Source organism: Paralichthys olivaceus, chromosome 12 (assembly GCF_024713975.1).
Source record: "Paralichthys olivaceus isolate ysfri-2021 chromosome 12, ASM2471397v2, whole genome shotgun sequence".
NCBI lineage: Eukaryota > Metazoa > Chordata > Actinopteri > Pleuronectiformes > Paralichthyidae > Paralichthys > Paralichthys olivaceus.
Genome location: NC_091104.1, coordinates 1,398,077 through 1,421,181, shown reverse-complemented (window position 1 = coordinate 1,421,181; position 23,105 = coordinate 1,398,077). Strand labels below are relative to the sequence as shown.

Genomic DNA, 23,105 nt, shown 5'->3' with positions numbered 1-23,105 from the left:
AAGTTTACCAACCTCTAAATCCTGTTTGTCAGTGCTGCATTTGTCTTGATTGACCACATAGCCAGGAGGCAGCCAATTTACAGGGGGATCAAAAATGGACACCACCATCCTGCTTGGAAGCCCCTTCTTCCTCCCCAGACGATACAGGTTACAGTTGCTCACCTGGATAACAGACAGACCGAAGAGACCATTTAAAAACTTTACACACTTATCATTAATAACACAATGTGCTCCTATATCTTTTTTTTTTATTTTTATATCTATATGGCGCTTTTCTAGTCTCACCCATTCATACAGTGCATCTATTAACAGCACTTTTTTGTTCTATGAGGGGCAAATTCTAAGAATTTTACCCACAGGCCATGTCTGAAAACAGCATTAATATTTTACCTTGAATAATAGCTTGCTTGCTTTCTGAAAAGTAATTGAAACTAGGGTTCGGCTGAAGGACAATGTCTGTTAAAGAGGGTTGACAGCCATCACAATGTTCACTGACAGAGGGGTGCAGCCTGCCACCCACAGACTATAATTTCAGTGTCTACATAGAAATATACAGTGGAAACCATATATAGTAATCGCTGATATAGTGATCAACTATTCCATTTACAGCATTCATTATGGACGATAAAGTTATTTTTTTACCATTTTTACCAATTCTGTTAGTAATTTAATGCTCCTCTCTGTATCTCTACCATTTGCACTGCCAACCGAATTGAGACAAACAGGGCGGCATCTCATCTCCATACATTATCAAAGTTTTTACCCAGTCTGAGTTTGCAGATGTTTCACATGACACCTTTTGTGTGTGTGAATGAGTGTTTTTGTATGTGTCTGTGAGAGCAAGTAAAGTCAGGACAGGCTGAATTAATGATATTAAGGCTATTAAGAAAGATCTTACTCCTTTTTTAAAAAGTATCGATCATTTGGTTGACATGTGGTGATGTGCAGCAAGACTCAAAAGTACAAATAGAAGTAAAAACAGCTTCTCAAATGTCACTTGACAGTTTCCTTTTGTGTTACTTAAATCCAGTATTTTCAGTCCTTTGTCTTGTGATTATGATGGTTTTGTATAAATAATGAATGTTCATTTGTCATGTTAAGTTGTGTGTTGTTACCTGTCCTCCTTCCTTCCTTCATCAGCCACAGATCTATCCCTCATCCAAGCTGCCATCATGAACAATGCAACCTCCCACCCCCACCATCACTGTAGACCAAGTCAGAGGAGAGCTGAGAAGGCTCCGTCCCAGCAAGGCAGCTGGCCAAGACTAGGTGTGTCCAAGAATGCTCATGGCCTGTGCTGCTGAACTGGGGGAGCTCCTTCAACATGTTTTCAATCTGAGCCTGCGATGTGGAAGGCATTGTGCAACATCCCAGTCCCAAAGAAGACACCCAAGTGAGCTGAATGACTTCACACCAATGGCTCTGACATCATACATTATGAAGATCTTTGAGTGGCTTTTGCTCCATCAACTTTGACATCAGGTTCGCCACGAACTTGAACCACTGCAGTTTGCCTACCAGGAGAAAGTGGGTGTGAAAGACACCATCCTCTTTCTGCTACATGGCTTACTCTTACCTGGACAAAGGGAGCAGTGCTGTGAGGATTATGTTTTTTTTTATTTTTCTAGCACCTTCAATACCATCCAGCCCCTCCTACTGAGAGACACAGAGATAAGGGTGGACACACAACTAATAACCTGGATTACTGACAACCTCAAAGGGAAACCACAATATGTCAAACTGAAGGATTATATCGCTGAGCCTGTGGTCGGTGGCACTGGTGAACCGTGAGGGACTGTGCTCTCTCCTGTCTTGTTCACCCTCTCCCCTATTCACTTTAGTTCCGTCACCACTCTGAGTCATGCCACATTCAGAAGTTCTCAGATGACACTGCGATTGTGGGGTATATCAGGGGCAGACAGGAAGGAGTATCGTGGAAAACTTTGTGAAATGGTGCAGGTCGAACCATCTACTGTTGAACACTTCCAAGTTGAACACCTCCAAGACCCAACAAATGGTTGTTGACTTCCAGAGGACCAGGCCACACCTACAGCAAGTCTCCACTGAGGGGGCTGATGTTAAGGTGGTCAGTGATTGCAGCTGGATGATGGACTGAACTGGTCGGCAAACAGACACCCTCCAAAGAAAGAAGCAGAGCTGGGTACATTTCCTTGTCCTTCAACATCTGCAGGAAATTACTGCTGATATTTTACCAGTCGTTGCGAGTTCCCTCTTTTATGCTGTGGTGTGCTTGGGGGGGCAGCATGAAGAAGAGAGATGCTACCAAGATTAACAGACTGGTGAGAATGCTTGGTGGTGGGCAAAGAGCTAGAATCCCTCAAATCAGTGGCAGAAAGAAGGACTGCTGGACATTATGGACAATACTGACCACCCCCTTTACAGCACAATGCCTAGGAAGAGGAAAAAGTTGGCAGACTGCTGTCTCAGCCCTCCTTGACTGAGCGACTGAGGAGGTCTTTTATCCCCCAGACCTTAGAACTGTACAACTCAGAAATATATATTGCCAAATGACAGTGAGTGATTAAATGCATTAATCATGCTATTAGGCTGCTGGACTGTCATAATTACTGGCTGTTTATCTTTATTTGATTTGATATTTTGCAAATGTCTAGTTTTACATTTTGAAGTTTTATTCTTGCACTGTTTTCACATTTATAAAAATACACTTACATGTGTTGTACCATTATTACAGTCTGTTAGTCTAAAGCAATACTTTGTATAGTTTCAGTTTTTAATCTTTAAATCTCAATTTATATTTGGTATCAGTACTCAGGCTCAGTAACTTATGTTTCTGTTATTTACTTCTATCACCTCAAATTATCTATACTATCTATACTACTTCATACTATATATAGATGACCTCTAAAAAAGATGCGAAGGGAGGCCAGCAACCTCATGCACAGCACTCGCAAGAGGGCACTAACCAAGCTATGGAAAGTAATAATACACAACACTCCCAGAGTCTCCTGAGAGGGGGGAAAGATGAGACTCAACAGGATGGAAACAACGGTAACGGCCAGGAAACGGACAAAGAGACAGCTCACCCAAACAACATTAACTAGGGAGGTATTGGAAGTAAAGTGTCACTGCAAAAAGATCTGTATAAACACAAAAGCCCTAAAAATACAGTAAGCCAGGACCAAGTGTGGAAAAGAGATGTCACAGGTGCAGCGCACTGTGGTAGCACCTGGTGAGACGCAGGAGAACTCAATGTAGGAAGCACCCCACAGAACTGGAGAACTCTCAGCAGCTGTGTCACCTCAAATCCTCAGGAGGGACCCACCCGATACCACCCCAGAGAGCCAAGCCCACCCTGCAAGAGAACGGAATAAATGGCCCAAGATGAGCGACCCTTTCAGGTTCACCAGAACACTGCTGGGTGAAGCAAAATCCGAGAGACTAAACAGCCCCAGAGAAGATGTAGAGAGGTCATGAGGGAGACCCACAATGACATATGGAAACCAAGCCCTAGATGCCAACAAAAACATCAGTAGAGCAGAAATACCTGGAGAAAAGCTCAACATTATCGAACCACCCTGGAAGAAAGTCCAAGAGGTGCTAAAGAAGACCAGAACTATCTGCCCTGGCCCAAGCAGTTTACCCTACAAGGTATATAAGAAAAGCCTGATGCTCCTTCGAAGCTGTTCCAGAGGATCTGGAAAAAGGGCACCATTCCATCATGCTGGAAGAAGGCAGAGGGCTGTTTTGTGCCGAGGGAAGAGAACTCCTCAAACATTAGCCAATTCAGAACAATCTCCCTTCTATGTTTAAAAGGCAAATCTTCTTTTCAGTTCTGGTTAAAAGGATGACCTCATACATGACTGAGAACAGATATATATATATATAGAGAGAGAGGAGAATCAAATCAAATGCCTCGGAAAGTGGTTTGATGACTCACTGACAGGAACAACATTGCCAGCACTGAAAAGCAGACAGAGGAGTGGCTAAGGAGGATCGATAAATCAGGACTTCTGACGAGACTCAAGTGGCTTCTGACAGTGTATGAGGTTCCTATGACCAGTCTGGAAGGAGTGGAGAGAAAAATCAAAAAATACCCCCGAAGGTGGTTGGGAATACCTCCCTCCAAGCTGAAGAGAGAATGCTGGCAAAACTGCTAGCAATCATAGAGAATGCTGCTTACCCCCCTCATCAAACAGTGGACATACTTAATATCAACTTCAGCAACAGACTCATTCAATCCTGCTGTTCAAAGGAATGATACAGGAAATCGTTCCTGCCTGGGACTATCAAGATAAATAATCTGTCTCAGCCAGATCTGTGGTCACTGAACTGGACTAAACTGAATCGTTTATTATAACCTGCACTAGACTTTCTGCTTATCTGCTCTTTCTACTTCTTATCCTCTGCACTGAAAAATCTAGAATACATCTAGTATATCATGTGATATATGATCTGATGCACAATATTGATATTATATATTACATCCATGTATTATGCTTGTGTGTATGTATATATACATATATACCTCTTGCATGCTTGTCATAAACACTTGATTACTACACTATTGCTGTTTTATAATTGCCATTACTATAATTATGCTGAGCTATTACTATCATGATAACTATCATTGCAATGCTTTCTCTGTACATTATTATTAGTATGTACTATGTACATTATTGTTATTCATGTTTATTAATATTATTATTATTTTCATCATTATTATCATTGCTATTAACACTGATATTAACATTATCATCATTTCATCAGTGTGTTATCTCCACCATTCTTCGCACACCAGTATCATGACTTCCTTCGCACTTTATTCAATCTGTCATATTTTAAGTGTGTATTTGGACTGCGCATGTGTATTTTACCTTTTGTTTTATTGTGTTTTGATATACTTGCCTTCGATGACAATTTAATTTGCCTCTGAGGATCAATAAAGTATCTGTCTTTACCAGTACCAAACTTAATGAATGTAATGTTTCAATCACTTATAAAAGTCTCTCCACAGTCTGTGGGAATTGTTTTATGTCCACCTATGTAATCACCAACTGAAATTATTTAATAGAACTAAAATAATTACATATTTTCGGAAATATTTCAAAAACCTTAAAGGTCCAGTCTGTGAGATTTATGTGAAAGGGATCTAGCATAAATTGAACATAAAGTAATCCTAGTGAAGTTTTTCATTAAAATCTACAAATTGTTGTTGTTTTTTACCCTAGAATGGCCCATGATTGCAATTATAATTTCTATCATGATTGCTGCAATTATTAGTCACAAAGTCTCACCTTCTTGCTGCGCATGTAACTGAGTCGTCCCTCGTGAGCATCTGGATAGGTACAGAACAGGTATGTGGTAATGGCATGCTTAAGGAAGGAGTCACCCAGCATCTCTAACCGCTCCAGGTTGAAGCCATCACTTGCGTTTGACAGTGTCAAAGCCTGCAGGATGAGGCCAGGGTTGGGCCCGAGACTTTTGGGGGAGACTCCTGTCTGGACTCTGTGCTGGGAGTCAGAGACATGGTGAGGAGAAGGTGCTGTGGGAGTGTTGGAAGCCGTGGTTAATCGGCTGCAGACTGAGGTAGCTTTATTTGTGTTGTCTGAAATCCTCCCAGGTCTGTGGGGCGGGGGGCAGGACTTCTTCAAGCTGTGTGAGGGCTGCACAGGAACTGAGGTAGCTGTTTGTATCGATTCAGGGCTCGGCAGCCCAAGAAAGCTAGGCTGTGAGCATTGGCAGTTGTCATGTTGGTAAAGGTGCTTGTCTTGGTGACTGCTGTTGTCACAGTGCGTAACAAAGGCAGTTCCATTAATTAGGTTGCGGGTACAGGTGGTGTCTTCAGACTCAGGGGCTGTAAGAGCCTCCTGCTCAGGCAGAGAAAAGTGGTAACTATTGGGTTGTGTTAGGCAACTGGGGTCAAGGGTTGTTGTCTGTTGGTGCTTACAGTGTCCCATGCTATCCTCACCACAGGACTCAGGACAGGCGATAAATGTTTTGCTGTCTATTGATCTCTTCCAGCCAAAGTCCAGGTTTGGATACCTGCAATATACAAACAGATTTTGATTGTTTAGTGCCACCAAAGTATGAAAATAATTGACATTTGTCATCTGTAACATCCAACCAGAAAATACCCTACTAAATTTGTAGAACATGTAATGGACATTTAGGCTGAGTTGCCTAAGTTTGTGATTTATCCCATTTGACAAAGAACGATACAGGCTGTGCCGGCAGTGTATGAGTAATGTGTGACAGAGAAAGTGTGCACATAGATTCACTAAATGAATGTGTGTGTGAATGGGTGAAAGGCAAAACTGTAATGCTAAGTGCTTTGAGTGGTCATCAAGACTAGAAAAGCACTATGTAAATACAGACCATTTAACACTTACCAAACATTGTTCAACCAACAAATATGATAATTAAAGTAAAAATTATATTATGTGATATGTTTGTGTATATCTTATTTTTTCAAAGAATTTAAGTCCTGTGAAAATGTATCACATTGAGAAATATGTATTTCACTACAGCCAAGTAAGTGGCTATCCACTGTTCCTAGCTGTTCCCTCGGGTCTTCTACCACGGGCTTGCTAAATACCCCAAAAATGAAATACAAAAACTTTGGGGAAGCAGCTTTTTGTTGTTATGCATCAACGGTTTGGAAAAAACTCCTACCACACATCAGACAAGTTACCTCTTTTGATAGTTTTAAGAAACAACTCAAGACCTATTTCTACGATCTTGTTTTTAATTAATTTTATAAATCTTTTAACACCATTGTCTGTATTTTATAGTTCATTTTATACCTTTTACTAGTTTTATGCTTTCATTTTAAGTCTTTGTTTCATTGCTAACATATTCTTATTGATCTATCTTACTGCATGTCTTTAATTTTATTGTAAAGCACTAAAAGCTGCATTTTATGTATGAAAGGTTCTCTATAAATAAAATGTATTATTACTATTACTATTACAAGTCATTAGGAGATCATGTATCAATTAACCCCAAGTAGCCACAAAACCTGAAAGAGTTAATCATTTAGATCCTTCAGTGATAGAGAACAGCACATTTTTTGAAAACACACGTATTATTATATATTGTATCATTTAAAATGAGAATTACCATTTAATCCAATAAAATATATGAAAATTCCCCATTTGTCTCATGTGGTCAGTCTTGTCAATCAAATGCATTTTCTTGTATACCCCCATATTCACAATTTTCAATTTTTTTCATAGGGTTAAACAAGGTGCACCATCTTCTGCCCTTCACTCTCAGCAAGAATAAGGAAAAAAATATCAAAAAAGGTAAACATTTTAACAGGGAAAAAAACAAAAAACTTCAGAGAGCAGCATTTGAGTGATCCCTCTTCCAGGATGGAGAGAAGGGCAACAGAGGTGGCGTGTAGCATGTTTTCATCCCTTAATTCACCAGAAGCAGAGTAGGAGGGGCTGCCCCAATGAGGCAAGGCCTCAACCTGCAGAGTCCCGGGTTCGACCCACGGCCATATATGCATGTATTTCCCTACTCTCTCTCTCTATCTATCCCCCTTTCACAAGCGTACCCTTTCCGACCCATTAAATGCGATAAGAATGCCCAAAAAATACAGAGTTGGAGCAAGAGCCTTCAGCTATCACATCAAGCTTTTCTTTCCTCCTCTCACTCTTCCTCACATTTATGTCTCATTAATACAGGTTACTGACTTGTTCACCAGAATCCTTATGCTGTATCAATGCCGATCCAGGATTGTGGCTGTTGCCACATCATGAATCATGATCGTGGATTGTGGTGGCATCTGACTGAATTATGAACAAAACAAGATTGCTTGCCTACTCTATCGCACCCTATTGACCAGCCGCTCATGTTTTCATGGTTCTCCTGGAAATTATCTTTTTGCACTTTGCCCCTTCTGCACTTCTTGGGTTTCCATAGCTCCTGCCCTCTTTCCCTCACGTCTTGCATTGCTGAGGGTAAGTTGTGTTGAAGAATGCTGCTGTGCTATTGTATTAATTTTGTAGTAGTTTGATTACGATGAATATGGTTCATTACCTGTTCAGCAGAAAACTGCAGACTTCAGTTTCAGTCTGAAAGCCTCTCAGCAGAGCTTTCGATCCAGGAGAAAACACCAGCGTGTAACCTAATTTCTGACGTCATGTCGCGTTTCGTTTCACCTGGTCACGTGCTCGCTTCTTTGACTGCGCCTCTGCATGCTCCCTTGTTTTTTCTGTTGTTAATCTATAAGCATTATCCTTCATTTAACTTAATGACTTTTGGAGCATGTACACCTATAAGCTTTCAATAACTACCTCCTGGTCCTGCGACGTCTTCTACGTTTTTTTTACAGGTGCAGTTCTTCTTCATTTATTGAATTAATTCTGCTTCATTTGAATACAAATGCGAGATGCCACCTCTAAACGGTATGTACGATATGTCCAATATGGCGATGCAGCATGGTGATGTCTGTGAGAGAGACCTGGGGTTCATATAGAAATCTAATAATATACAAGGCTCACTCTACCTGCCAAAAAGACTCAGTTTTTATCTAAGGGTCACTACACAGTTACAATTACTTAGTTATGAGAATTATATCCCATTTTTGCAAAGAGAGCTTAAGAAATTCAACACAGCCCCTTTAAGAAACAAGTATTGTTCAGTGTATGTAGCAGGGACCTGAAGTCAGGGGGGAGGTTCTGGGCTCCCACTCCAGCTTCAGTGGCTGTCTGGGCTCTGAGCTCCTCAGCAGTCAGAAGGCAGTGGAGGCGGTAGAGGATGCTGGGCAGACACACTGCTTTCCTCCACAGGGAGGCAGGGATAGGGTGGATGGCACACAGCTCTGGAACCAGGATCTGATTGATAAAACATTCCTGTTAGATTGGACAAGGTAATCTAACTTCATCTAAATTCTTTGGTGAAGTTGACAATCACAGAGACAAGGAAAAACTGAAATAGCACACTGACATGTTTTCAGACACTTTGCTATGACAGTAGAACTTAAGCTCAGATTCCTCCCATTTCTGTTGATCATCTGAGATGTTTCTAAACGGATGTATTGGAAAGAAACAGACCAAAAGTATAACGTCTAACAGCTGACACTCACAGAAAAAAAAAACAAAGGTTGAGGTTGAAAGAGCTGCCTGCACAGCTAAGAGACATGAAATGCATAAAAGGTTCCTAGGAGCTACATATTTGAAAAACCAGGGATCTTCCTCGAGCTGGCTTTATGGCAGATGGAAGTCTCGTCAGTAGTTTGCAAAAAAGCATGTTAAGTATTTTCAGAGGTACTGACACATCCTAAATAAAAACCTGGTCCAGGGAGCTTTGGACTTCCAGTTGTCCCAGCTATAGCCCTCAGCAAAAACTGTTGAAATATCCATTGCGTGGATATTTTCCCATCAGGTAATAAACTTGTGATGAAACCAGTGTTATCAGTTACTCCATATAATTTACAAGAAAATATGTGTTTTGGCTCAGTATCTGTGGCGTTTCCTATTAATTAGCTGGATTCAAAAGATAATTTTGTCGATCCCGGTAATGCTTGGGACACAATAGCTGCTGTTGTGCTGCGGATCTGCTACGTGTCGCGACTGTCTGTTCACACTGACATTGTGTCTGCTGCAGTTCTGCAGCGGGGCTACTGGTATATCTATTGTATTAACTTAATGCCAGGATGCTACTGTATGAAGACTTGAATCTTCCTTTTTTGTGATAACAATAAAAGGCTTGTTTAAAACAAATGAATGGATTTGGTCAACAGAAACATAGAAAGTGCTTTTATTTTGAAAACAGAATAGACAGTGAAAATGATCTTTCATTATAGTTTTAATTTGTTGATTAAATCTGTTGAATTTATGTCACAAACATTTGTGACACTTCCTGTACCCGTTTCAGGGTTAGCATTAATTTGTTTAAAAATGGCTTTTATTGTGAAATATTTTCAACCGTGGAAAATGCATGGTTTCATACTGTATAATGCTGGTATTTTCTTTAACTACACAGGACTATATTTACAGGAAATACAGTAGTAATACAGTAATTATTATTTAATAATTATCAAATAATACATCATCCTAAGTGGGTTTTTTGGAAGATATCGGGGTGGTAGATCTCGGCTTACATTTGGAATCAAAAAGTGATCTAGAGTTTGAGGCATGTATTATATGCATATAATATATAATTATAATTAATATAATTTAACTTATGGCATATGTACACATTGAAAAAAAAGTGCACACAGTTCATCTGCCACAAACAACACAAGATGTAATGTGACATGCATAGCCAGGACATCAGGGTTAAAGTAACCGGAACCATCCAGATTCATGATCTGTCATCATTGATTACTAGCTAAATAATTATGATTGTCAGTATACACACAGACTTAAGATGCCAACGCAGTTTCTTCACTTGAGTGTTAAAGAGGAAGCACTGCCCTGTTTATCCAGGAACATGATTATTATTTGAGCATGTTATTACAAAGTTCTATGTGTGCGTGATTAGAATAGAACAGTCTCTGGTTAACCACCGTGTATTTACTCCTTTAAGCTCCAGTTTGATAGCGCTGTGAGCATTAGTTCGAGCAGGGGCACCAGTTAGACTCTCTTTAGATACTCACCAACTCTCAGATACCACTATACTTTCTGCACTCATATACAAGGGGGCTGTGGCATAATGAGCAACTTGAAGCAGAAACAGCAGACAACCATGACTTGAGCATAGAGAGAGTGACAGAGACAGACACACACACAGAGAGCAGAGGAGTCAGTCAGTGTGTGTGTGTGTGTGTGTGTGTGTGTGTGTGTGTGTGTGTGTGTGTGTGTGTGTGTGTGTGTGTGTGTGTGAGTGTGTGTGTGTGTGTGAGTGTGTGTGTGTGTGTGTGAGCTGTTACTCTCCTTAGGTTCTCGTACAATCATAAATAAGCTACACAATTATTTTATATAATCAACCGCCAAGATAACTGAAGCCTTTATGGACGAATTTAATGTGGTTGATCCTTGGTGTTCTTCCAATCCTGTTAAAAGATCACCAAACTTTCACTCGCATCGATTTCTTTTTGGTTGACAATAGGCTGCTTACATCTGTATATAGTTGTAAATATGATCCAATTGTCTTATCAGACCACGCTTCAGTCTCTATGAATATCTACTTTCAGAAGTATATTAATACTCAGCCACCGTAGCATCTTAACACACATTTACTTCTAGAGGAGGATTTCCTTAAATATATTTCAAAGCGGCAAGAGTTTTTCTTTCGGGTGAATAAAACTCCAGCTGTAACAACTTCTGTGTCGTGGGAAACGATAAAGTCTTGTGTAAGGGGGGAGATTATTTCGTATATGGCACATAAAAAGAAATTTAACAGAAAGAAATTAGCTAAGTTATCGCAACATATAGCACTCTTGGACTCTTTTCATGCAACCTCAACATTACCAGACACCTATAAGGAGTGGATGTTGTTGCAGACAGAGCAGGGAGACAGGACTAGTAAATTGTCCAGTTGCTGCAAATATCTGCATCTCAGTTAATCCCACAAATAGAAACAGGCTCAGGAGTCACATCGGGCCCATTAGAAGTTACATTTAAGGAATTTTAATAAGTTGTTATATACTTCTGACCACTTTCTTGTATTAGCGGACCAACAAAAATTTAAATCCCGTGCCCTATCACCGCACTCAAACTCGAGGCAGCAGCCAAATCACTGCAAGGCAGTAAAATCCCAGGTCCGGACAGCTTTTCGGTCAAGTTCTATAAAATGTTTTTGAAACAGCTTGCCTCGTATTTGTTTGAAATGTTTATTGAGGCTTTTAATTCAGGTGTACTCCCTCAAACTATAAGCCAGGCATCTATTTCGTTACTCCTGAAAAAAGGTAAAGAGCCATTATTATGCGGCTCATATCACCCCATTAATTTGCTGAAGGTAGATTTTAAAAAATTGTCTAAGCTGCTAGCTCGACGCTTAGAGTACATTCTTCTTTCGATTAAATATCTGGACCAAATTGGGTTTATTCACAATAGACATTCCTTTTTTAATCTCAGGAGGGTATTTAATGTGGTGTATAACCAGTCATCAACTAGTCACTCAAAAAACCTCAAAACCCTGGACACTGAATATTAGGGCTGTCAACGAATATTCTAAATTCGAATATATATTCAAATATAAAAAAAAAAAAAGAATATTCGATTGTGAAAATTAATATTCGACTTCGGAAAAAAAAACACCAGCGGCTGTTTTGCGAGTGGGTGCACTGCAGTTATTACCTTTACAGTCTATGGTTATTACCGACCGTTATTAACAGATTGTTTATTTAAATCAGTATGCGCATCGCGCATAGAGAGAGGGGGGCGAGCGATGGAGCTGTCTTTTTTTACGGTCTAAGTTTTACGGTTAGTTCATTTACTTATTTTGTAATGTGTAGGTATGTTTTATGTTAAAACCGAAATAAAAATACCTATACAAGTAGTTATGTCTCGTATTAGTTTGTCCTCCTGTTATTGACATGATGCGCATTGCGCATATATTCGAATGGTTCGAATATATGTGTTTTTTTTAGAACGAATATTAGAATGTCAGCAATTTTGACAGCCCTACTGAATATGCATTTGATAGGGTGGAATGGTATTACACATTTTTTACTTTTGGGAAATTTGGCTTTGGAGCAATATTAAATTATTATAAGTGTCTCCGAAGGCCTTGGTTAGGACTAATAGTACTAATTCAGAATACTTCTGGTTATATAGCTCCACTAGGCAAGGCTGCCCGTTAAGCCCTCTTTTATTTGCTATAGTAATGGAGCCTTTGTCAATTGCTTTTCAGTCCAACCCTGATATATGTGGCATAGTTAGAAATGTTGTAGAGTTAAAGGCCACCCGTAACGCAGATTATCTTTTGTTGTCCTTGTCTGATTTATCACGCGCCATTCCAGCAGCCATCTCAGTTCTAGACTCCTTTAGTAAGATTTCCGGATATAAACTTAATATCAGCAAAAGTGATTTGCTGTTAACAGACATGTCAAAGAGTATCCACTCAACAAATTGCCATTTAAGACCTCTAATTCTGGCTTTGTTTATCTTGGAATATTTGTGGCTGACACATTAAACAAACTATATAGACAATTAAATTGACATCCAGAGCGTAAATGCATAGCATATGGAAAACCATTTATCCCAGTTGTTGCTGTCTTTTGAGATATGTATATTGGACACATTGATATCGCGATAACGATAGGTTTTCAAAATATCGTGTAGTCCCTAATTGTAATCAATCAACCTTTTTCATTTAATTTTCTTTTTCTTCCCCTTTTTGTGATACAGCCCTACTATTGCAACATTTTGGGATTGGCAAAGATACATGTATACATGTAATATACAATGTATTTTACAATAAAATATCAAATTATGTAAGTGTATCAAAATACAGTAGCCACAGCACATTTAATTGTCTTTCGGCATTTAAAAATACAGAATACTCAGCTACAGAAATTTCTGATCCCACTCCATTGCTGCTTGATCTTTCATTCAAACTCTTCAAAAAACACAGTCCCTTTGGAGACTTAACTGTACCCTGTTGACGGATGATACATTTTGTTTTCCATATAACAAATTACTCTGACCACATTCAGAGTAACACATTCACAGACACTAAAGGTAGTAGTCCGAGGTGAGATGATATCCTATTCAGCAGCACAAATACACTCAAAAAACAGGAACAACTTATGGAAAGTATTGGGGAACTGGACAGCAAATGGTCCAGATGAATAACAATCTACTCTCAACACAAGAGACTGAGAAAAGACTGTCGGACCAGGGAGCCTTGCCCAGAACTCTAACTAAGGTATCCGTCACCCTACTATTGAAACCAGGTAAAGAAGCTTCTGATTGCAGTTTGTAGTGTCTCATCCCTCTTCTAAACGTGGACTATATGTTTTTAGCCAAAACATTAGCCCTACAGCTTGAAATAGCTACACCGAATATGATCTTACTAGACCAAACTGGATCTATGAAAAACAGACACACTTTGAAGTGGCCCTTTTTTATATGAAGCCTCTCTCACTGGGCTAATCACTAAATTAAAACATATTACAGGTAAATCAGTGCCTAGACACAAAAACAACTGGTAACAATAAGTTCTTTAAATTACAAAGATTTTCTTTAAATTAAACTCATCAGGTCATTCTTGAGTGAAGTGAATGTTTGTGCCAGATGTATAACCTTAGGGGATTCCTGATAACAACATAAGGTCATGTGACCATAACCATTTGACCTTCTTTTGAACTAGTCCGTATGGTGTTGTAGATATAATGAACTTGAATTATGAATAGTCAGAATTAAATTGTAGATATCTAAAACTAGATTTAAATATTATAATATAACATAATTCACACACAAATGAATGACAAAAGTAGTCTAAATCTGCCAGCTGCTACAGTGTCAGAAATTACTCACTAATCACTATATAGTGCACTATTTGCTTGCCATAATGCACCATCAACAATAGCGTACAACCAATGGTCACTAATAGGGATGTCAGGATTAACCGGTTTTACGATAACCGCGTAAGAATTAATAAAACTACAATATCTAACTATGGTGTCCTGCCTCTTGCGAGTCATGTAACTTGTGTGTGCGCCACGTGGGAAAATCTCTCGCGAGTCCCGTTTTGTGTGCACGAGCGACTGAAATGTAAGTTGAGAAGAGGAAACTGATGTAACAGTCTTATTTCCACCAACGTTGGACAAACAACTTCACCGGAGGAGTTCACAGTGAGAGGAGAAAAACTTGTTTACTTTCGGTTTTTGACCAGCTCCACAGCAGTGGCTGACACACACCTCTCTCTCTTCCTATTGACCATTATAAATGTAGCCAACAGTTTAATTCACATATGCTGAAATGTAATAGTATAATATGGACATGAAGAATTTAGCTTAAACCAGGACACTTTTAGTTTTTTTAAAACCAATCAAAATGTCGCTCTCATAACAGAACAACTTCCATTGCTGACCCTTCAAAATAAAACTTCCATATAGCTACACAGCATATGACCGGAATAGGACACAAATTTAGTGACCAACCTTCCACAATAAGGCAACTAAACAAAATAGCTTAGATAAATTACTTTTAAATAGATAAATGATACACTATAAAAACTGGATAAAGTTGATGATAGTGCTGTCAGGCGATTAAAAAAATTAATGTAATTAGTGACAGGATTTGTAATTAATTAATCTAATTAATCACATTTTAATGTCATATCAGCTAAAGGTCCCCAAATAAAGTATTTGAATTCTAGGACATTAAAGATTTGTAGTGCATGACTAATCAATTGAATACACTAAGAAGAGAAGATATGAAATCCAAATTTTTATTGGTGAAGTCTGCTGCTTCATAAATGAAATTCAAAAGTAAAAGGTCAAGCACATCAAATTCAGCAAGCGTGGGTTCGCGAAGTGAGCTCAGCGTAGCACTAGTTCTACTGTTACGGGTGCTAGTGCTCACAGTAGCACTAGCACCCGTAAAGCCTAGTTTATGCTTCTGCGTCACGTCTACGCCGTACCTACGCCGTCAGTCGTTGAGCATTCGAAGTTCTGCGTCGAGGGAACGCGTTGCTCTGCAATTCACCGCCATGCCGCTAGGGGGTGTAGCGGTGTGTTTGTGTGGTTATAGCCGAATCCTCGCTTTTTCTTCCGTAAAGTAAACAACAGTAAACAATGGCGACCGAGGTGGAGCAGCTGTATTAGTTGTTGGAGCTCATCAATATTGAAGAACAAATGCTTATATTGCAAATGTTGAAGCGCAAGCTACAGAGAAAACGTTTGCGGAGCTGGTTTTTACGACGAGGAAGAAAGACCGGAAAAGCAACTGCCGGAACTTACGTTCTAAGCGGACCAATCACAGCGCTTACGGTCCCCGTCGACGTCCGCGTAGTTAGGATTTTTGGGAGGCGCACGTCAGGTTACGGCGTAGGGGTCTGCGTCGACGGCGTAGCTACGGCGTAGGTACGGCGTAGACGTGACGCAGAAGCATAAACTAGGCTTAACACTGGAACTTGTCCGGACATGTTTAGCATTTAAGTGATACGTCAGACTGGAGCAGCTTCGGTCTAAGTTCTTTTTAAAAATAAACTTGCCGTTCAAAGGCCCTATTAACGATTTAGTCGCCTCGCTCCCCTGAGTCCACATGTTTGTTGTTACTCTGCCTTGTTTGTTTGCCTAGCGACGTGTGGCGTAGCACTGCCAAGTAGCCTACGGTTCCTTCAATGGGCCAAATTTAAAATGCTCTCGCATTGAATAGCCACCTTTGATACTCATAATTAATTGCGATAATTTTAATAACGCGTTAATTTGCAGTGTAATTAATTAATCTAATTAACGCGCTAAACTGACAGCCCTAGTTGATGATAATTTAGTTCATAAGCTATATTATTAGCTATATAATTGCTTGCTGTGAGTCTTTTTTCTTCTATAGTATTAATAATCATGAAGTTGTGATATTTCCTTGGACAATCGTGGCACCAAAATTTAATTTCGTGACATCCCTATGTGTGTGTCTTGTTCCTTCTATAGTATCAATAATATATCGTAGAATATAGTGAAACTGTGACATTTCCTCCGACAATAATCGTGGCACCAACATTTTATATTGTGACATTACCAGTCACTAACTGAGGAATATATAACATTATGCATTGCGCTTGCAGTGGAGAGACGAGAGGGCAGCAGGACTAGCCCAACCTGTCATAATCCTGCGACAATGACGTCATGACTGGTGCAGAGAAAGCTCCCAGAGTAATGCCCAAAAGCATTTTTTTTTTATTTTCCCAATGAGCTCACTAAATAGTGAAGAAGGGAATAGTGAGTGAGTTGGTGATTTATATCAGACCTGACTAATTGATTACTAAATTGCCAAGTATTTTTTACCATCGATTACATCAATTAGTTGTTACAGAGCTATAATTATGGTTAGTAAACACAATTAAAATATAGCAACAACTAGCCTCAGACTTAGGAAAATCAAAAACTGTCTGACTTGGTATTCAGATCCACATAAACAGACAAAAAGAAAAGAAAGAAAATACTGATGGTCGCAGTATTACCTGTTTGTTCTGCAGACTCTCCCATTTGGCCTTCCTCTTCTCTGCACTACTGAGTGGAAGGGCTTTGCCCTTCTGGTTCAGGTGCCGGGGGGTCAACAGGTTCAGTCTGAGAATAAGAACAGTTCAAACTTTATCCCTGTCCAAAATTGTGTGTAAAAAAAAAAATTGGGAGGAATTCTTACAAAGTACTGTGATTTCATGAAACCATGCTTTAAAATTTGGTTGGTGCTAATCAGACCAAGACTGTAAGGATGAAGCAATGGCTAAAATTCTCAACAGTTTAAAAGAGTATTGCATTTCTTTAGTACAAGTCAAACATTAAGTCAAACTCAAACAAAGGTTTTTCATCTCATTCCTCATCCTTGTCCAAACCTGGCCCCTGTATAACCGACAAGGTTAGGAGATGTTTAAATACAAAACATGTAAACATACTCAAAAATTATGAACAATTCGTTGAACCAGTTCTTTTGCGCAAACTCCGGAAACATACACAGAAAGTAGAGAGCAGTTAACAGCTATATTTCATTTATATCTCTGTGCTACTGACCTGGAGGAGGTATGATCAACATCCAGGAGTGGCTGGTTTAGGTTGGACAGGTCCAGGTTGTACTTGGTTTTGTAGTACTCAGCAAACGTCTCATATTCTGGTGAAGGGAACTTGCTAAGCGGCGTCAGGTCTGTGTACACATCGGCGACATAGAAGCGATGAGGCTGGTCAAAGTTACGATACCTGGGAAAAGAACATAATATTCATATTTTAGTGTTCATTTTGTTAATAACACAGTAGATGGTCTATGCAGACACACAAAACAATAAAAAGCATTATTCCAACATGGTTTTATTGAAAGAATTGGCTCTGTCAATAATTTTCTGCTCCTCTCTGTGTCTCTATCATTCACGCTGCACCGATCGAAACAAGGCAAACCAAGCGCACCCATCCATCTCTTTCTCATCCCATAATGAGCAAGGACTCTGGCTTTACTGGAGCAGAACCAGACTCAATGTGGACAGCCATCTGCCTCGACTGGTTGAGGTAAGCAGAGAAAAATAGGGCGCAAAGAAAATGTTGGAAAAGAGAGATACTACAGAAGGGAAAAAACAAAGTTAGCGACATGTAGTAAAATAAATAAATGTGGAGGCAGAGAGACAGAAAGAAGGGGAGTGCTCAGCGATGTGATTTCCACCATCAGTCTAGACCTATAGCAGCATAACTAAGGGATGGTTCAGGCCTCACCTGATGCGGGTGCGCCAGAGTTATTCAGGGGGGGGTGCGATTGTGGTGATGTGAGGTGTTAAAAAAGAAAATTTGATGTGTTAAAAAAAAAAGCTGAGATTTTTGAATGTGTAAAAAAGATGTTCTAAAAGTACAGATGTTTGAAATGTGTGTTCAACAACCAAGTATTTTAGTATGAATGGAACATTAAGTATAGCCACAGCAAAAAATGGGGTGGGGGCAGTTGTTTATTTGCTCTCCGAGGGGGGGCTGACTCTCCCACACTTTGAAAACCCCTGGTCTATGTTGTCAAATGCTGCACTAAGATCCAACAGGGCAAGTATAGAGACAAGTCCATCATCTGAAAATAGTAATGAGTTTTTAGTAACTTTTAACAGTGAGGTTTCTGTGCTGTGATTGGCTCTAAATCCTGACAAAAGTCTTCAAACAAACCATTACTATCTAAGTAATCACATAGATTTAGAAGTGCTACAGGTGGTTCTATGGTTTCTATGCTAGACAATGTATCTGTACTATTCACGGGGAGCAGGTGGTGAATATTTTCCCAGATTGTTATAATTTTATTTGTAAAGAAGCTCATGAAATCATTGCTCCTCAGACTAAAAGTAAAAGATGGATCAGTAGAGCTATGACTCTCAGAGGAACCTGGGAGTATTCTAATTTTCTTCTATAATTTTGAATAATAAGAGGTTCTGGCATTTTTTAGTGCTTTCTATCTTTCCAGGCTAGGTGAAAATCATCTTAGTTGATGGACCGCCACTTCCTCTCCAGCTTCTGTGATATCTGTTTTAAAACAGGTATTTGTGAATTACACCATACAGCTACTCTTCTCTGATTAATATTTTCTTTTTCAGTAGGAAAACAGTGTCATGGGTTGTTTGTAACGAGGCTGTACTATTAAGAAAGTTATCAACTAGTTTGGGAGTGAAGATTTTATAACTTTCCTGTATTGTACTGAAACATGGCTATGAAGCAGTCATAGCAATCAATTCTTTTAAATGGTTTACAGTATTATCTGATAAACACTAGAATAGAATTTCTGTCTAGAATCAGTGTCGTCAACAATGTCAATTCAAATGTATTTAAAAAATAGACAGATAGATCAGGAAAGTGAGTGGGTGGGTATTTACATGTTGAGTAAAACCAATTTAGTCTATTAATGAGTTAAATGCTGAACTAAGACAGTGGCAACATCTACATGAATGTTGAAATCAGCTACTATAATGACTTCTTCTGTGCTAAGGACTATTTCAGATAAAAATCCAGACAATTCAGCAAAAAATTCAGAGGGCAGACATAATAACTAGATGAACTTTTTTATGTGATTTCAAACTTGGATGTACGAGGCTGATGAGGAGATTTTCAAAATAGTTATAACTACCTTTAGGTCAAAGGGATATGTCAAAGTATAAAACACGATACCTCCTGTTACAGATAACAGGCGCTGTTGACTATTTTAGAATATTGGCAAAAAAGTAAAAAATTCAGAGCAGGACCTTTATCACAGTTTGACAGTGATTGGCACAACAACATCGGAGTAACAGCAACTTGAAGATTCAAGGTGAGACAACGAAACAACACTGCATGAAAAGTTAGATTTTCGTCAGTCAACAGCACTGTAAATTGCCATGGATGACTGTTCACAGGAATCTGCAAACAGCACAGAAAACTACCAGAAACTGCCAGGAATTGATGTGGGGTTCCAATTTCTGCCAGTTTTGTAAGCCTGAGAAGCTTGACAGTTGACCTCCCTGGCCCTAGGTATATGGGAGGCTTGGTATAAGGATAGAATCATAAATTGTAACTTGAATAGATAGCCTTATTTAAATGGGTATGTTATGATGAACTAGAAAATCTCTCCTGCCGAGACATTTTGAATGGGTGCCTTGTGCTCGTTGTCGACGACGCTCACACACAGAGACACATATTATCCAGGTTTACATGAAATCCAATTTTAGAGAGACATTGCGTTTTGGTGGGAGAGATAGAGAGAGAGAGAGACGGTGAGAGTGAAAGACATTACCAAAAGCTGCTTGATTTTATAAACATACATGATCCAGGTCAGTGAGAGACTTGACCAATTTCAGAGAGACAGAGAGAAACCATGATGTAAGGTCTTATCACCATCCATGGCATTTAATTTTTAAAATTCACCCTCCTTCAGGCTTCTTGGAAACATCCTGTAACTATTTGGGGGTTTTATTTTGAAAATCCAGACTCCTTCGGGCTTCCTAGTAAGGTCTTGTCATCATCCAGGACTTTTATTTTGAAAGACCAGCATCTTTTAGGCTTCGTGGAAACATTCTGTAACTATGTGGGCATTTTATTTTGAAGGTCCAGCATTTTTTAGACTTCCTAGGGACATCCTGTAACTATTTGGGGGTTTTATTTTGAAAATCCAGTGTCTTTCAGGCTTCCTGGGAACATTCTGTAACTATGTGGGCGTTTTATTTTGAAGGTCCAGCGTTTTGTAGACTTCCTAGGGACATCCTGTAACTATTTGGGGGGTTTATTTTAAAAATCCAGCATCTTTCAGGCTTCCTGGGAATATTCTGTAACTATTTGGGGGTTTTATTTTGAAAATCCAGCATCTTTCAAGCTTCCTGGGAACATTCTGTAACTATTTGGGGTTTTTATTTTGAAAATCCACTCTTTTTCCGGCTCCCTGGGAACATCCTGTCACCATCTGGGGGTTTTATTTTGAAAATCCAGCATCTTTTAGGCTTCCTCGGAATATTCTGTAACTATTAGGGGGTTGTATTTTGAAAATCTAGCTTTTTTTACTCTTCCTGGGAACATTCTGTAACTATTTAGGCATTTTATTTTGAAAATCCAGCATCTTTCAGGCTTCCTGGGGACGTTCTGTAACTATTTGGGAGTTTTATTTTGAAAATCCAATCTTTTTCCGGCTCCCTGGGAACATCCTGTAACCATCTGGGGTTTTTATTTTGAAAAACCAGGCTCATTACATGTTTCCTAGTAACATTCTATTAATATGGGGGGGCTTATTTTCAAAATAAAGGCTCTGTACAGACTTCCTGGTAACATCCAGTTACTATTGGGGGGGCTTATTTTCAAAATAAAGGCTCATTTCATGTGTCCTAGTAACATTCTATTACTATGGGGGGGGGGCTTATTTTCAAAATAAAGGCTCTGTACAGACATCCTGATAACATCCAGTTACTATTGGGGGGGGGGGTATTTTCAAAATAAAGGCTCTATATAGACTTCCTGATAACATTCTATTACAATGAGGGAGGGTTGTTTATTTTTTTTTTCAAAATATAGGCTCATTACATGTTTGCTGGTAACATTCTCTTACTATGGGGGGGCTCATTTTCAAAATAAAGGCTTTGTACAGACTTCCTGATAACATTCTATTACAATGGGGGGGGGGGGGGGGTGCTCATTTTCAAAATAAAGGCTCATTACATGTTTCCTGGTAATATCCAGTTACTATTTAAATTTTCCAAAATTTTGCAAAAACCACCACCCTCACCCGGTCTTGAACCCAGACTCACGTCACATGATGCAAGTGCCTTAACCACTAGGCCAAAGCAGAGTGTGGTGAAAATTTTGATTTTAGTAAATTTAAAGAGGAGACTTTCCCTCTGTCAGTCTATGGGGTTGCTATGGTTACTCACTGATTTGATGAGGAACACCTGTTGTCACCTCACTTTCGAGACTCAAACAGGTTTCAGACCACCCCTTAAACAAAAGCTTCTAACTCAAAATCTAGAGCGATTTAGAAATTTAGTTTTCTCATCAGGAATCATTTTTGGACATCTCCATTGAAGTCAATGGAAAAGGCAGAGTGTTTAAAGACAAAAAAAGTAGCTGAAAAACATTTTTGCCCTCTCGCTCTTTTGGGCGTTAGACCTTGAGTCCCATTTGTCGGTTTTGGCCACGTTTTCGCGATTTTTGAGCGAATTATTAGACGAAATTCTTAGAAAAGTCATAGCACACCATTCGACGTAATTCCGCATGTATTTTTATAGGTCTCGAGTATGTGCGATGAAATCTGTGGGAGGAGTAGCAGGACGAAAAAATGACGGAAGAAGAACGAAGAATAATATCCCTGGATTCCTCGAGGAATAATAATATAAGTGCCCCCAGCTGGCAAGGCACCCATAATTACATTGTATGCCATTAGCAATGATCAATGTTATGTTATTATCCGTAACTAAAAATGTCTGTCGGAACGGGGATGAAGCCACAAAAAATGGGCAATGACATGTTTAAACGCAATAATCTTTTTCATGAAATTAACAACTATGCATCTCAGCTATGCCATTGCAGGACAAATCCCAGCCATTTGTCCTCCCAAAATACTGGCAACTCAGCATCATATTCAAATGTTCATGGCTTATTAAGCTGTTGACTCTGCTGAAATTGCCTCATAATTTGTCTTTTAATTGTCCTATTGTTGTTATTACATTTTTCCAGTATTACATTACAACGCTCAATTGACAAACACCAGAGAGAATAAACTGGTCCGCAGTCACGTACTCATCCTATATAAATGTAAAGTACAAATTAAAAAGCTGCTTAAATCAAACATAGGTAGTAATGAGCTATAACCACTGCTTTAAAGGTGACGGTGAGGATATGTGCAGGATAACAATTAATGGAAAAGTTTGTTTTTTTTTCAACCTGGACCTTATTTCCAGCATATGGTATGTAGAGGAGTAGGTATGGAGTAACTTCGGATGCTTATAGATCCACACACGATTGGCGTATATCGATACATCGCAAGTGATTGGGGCATCCACAATACAGCCTCTAAATAACGCATTATCTGCCGCGA

General features: G+C 39.3%; 1 protein-coding gene across 2 annotated transcripts in view; it reads right to left on the bottom strand.

Annotated features, from left to right (window-relative positions):
* dicer1 (dicer 1, ribonuclease type III) overlaps nt 1–23,105 on the bottom strand; it is an 81,372-nt gene that overhangs the window by 22,784 nt on the left and 35,483 nt on the right. For both annotated transcript variants that reach the window (XM_020103070.2, XM_069536436.1), the window contains exons 18-22: nt 17,612–17,794; nt 17,065–17,170; nt 8,650–8,825; nt 5,277–6,024; nt 13–162 (exon numbers count right to left, since the gene is read on the bottom strand). In XM_020103070.2, coding sequence (XP_019958629.1) covers nt 13–162; nt 5,277–6,024; nt 8,650–8,825; nt 17,065–17,170; nt 17,612–17,794 — 1,363 coding nt within the window. The remainder of the gene's footprint in view (nt 1–12; nt 163–5,276; nt 6,025–8,649; nt 8,826–17,064; nt 17,171–17,611; nt 17,795–23,105) is intronic.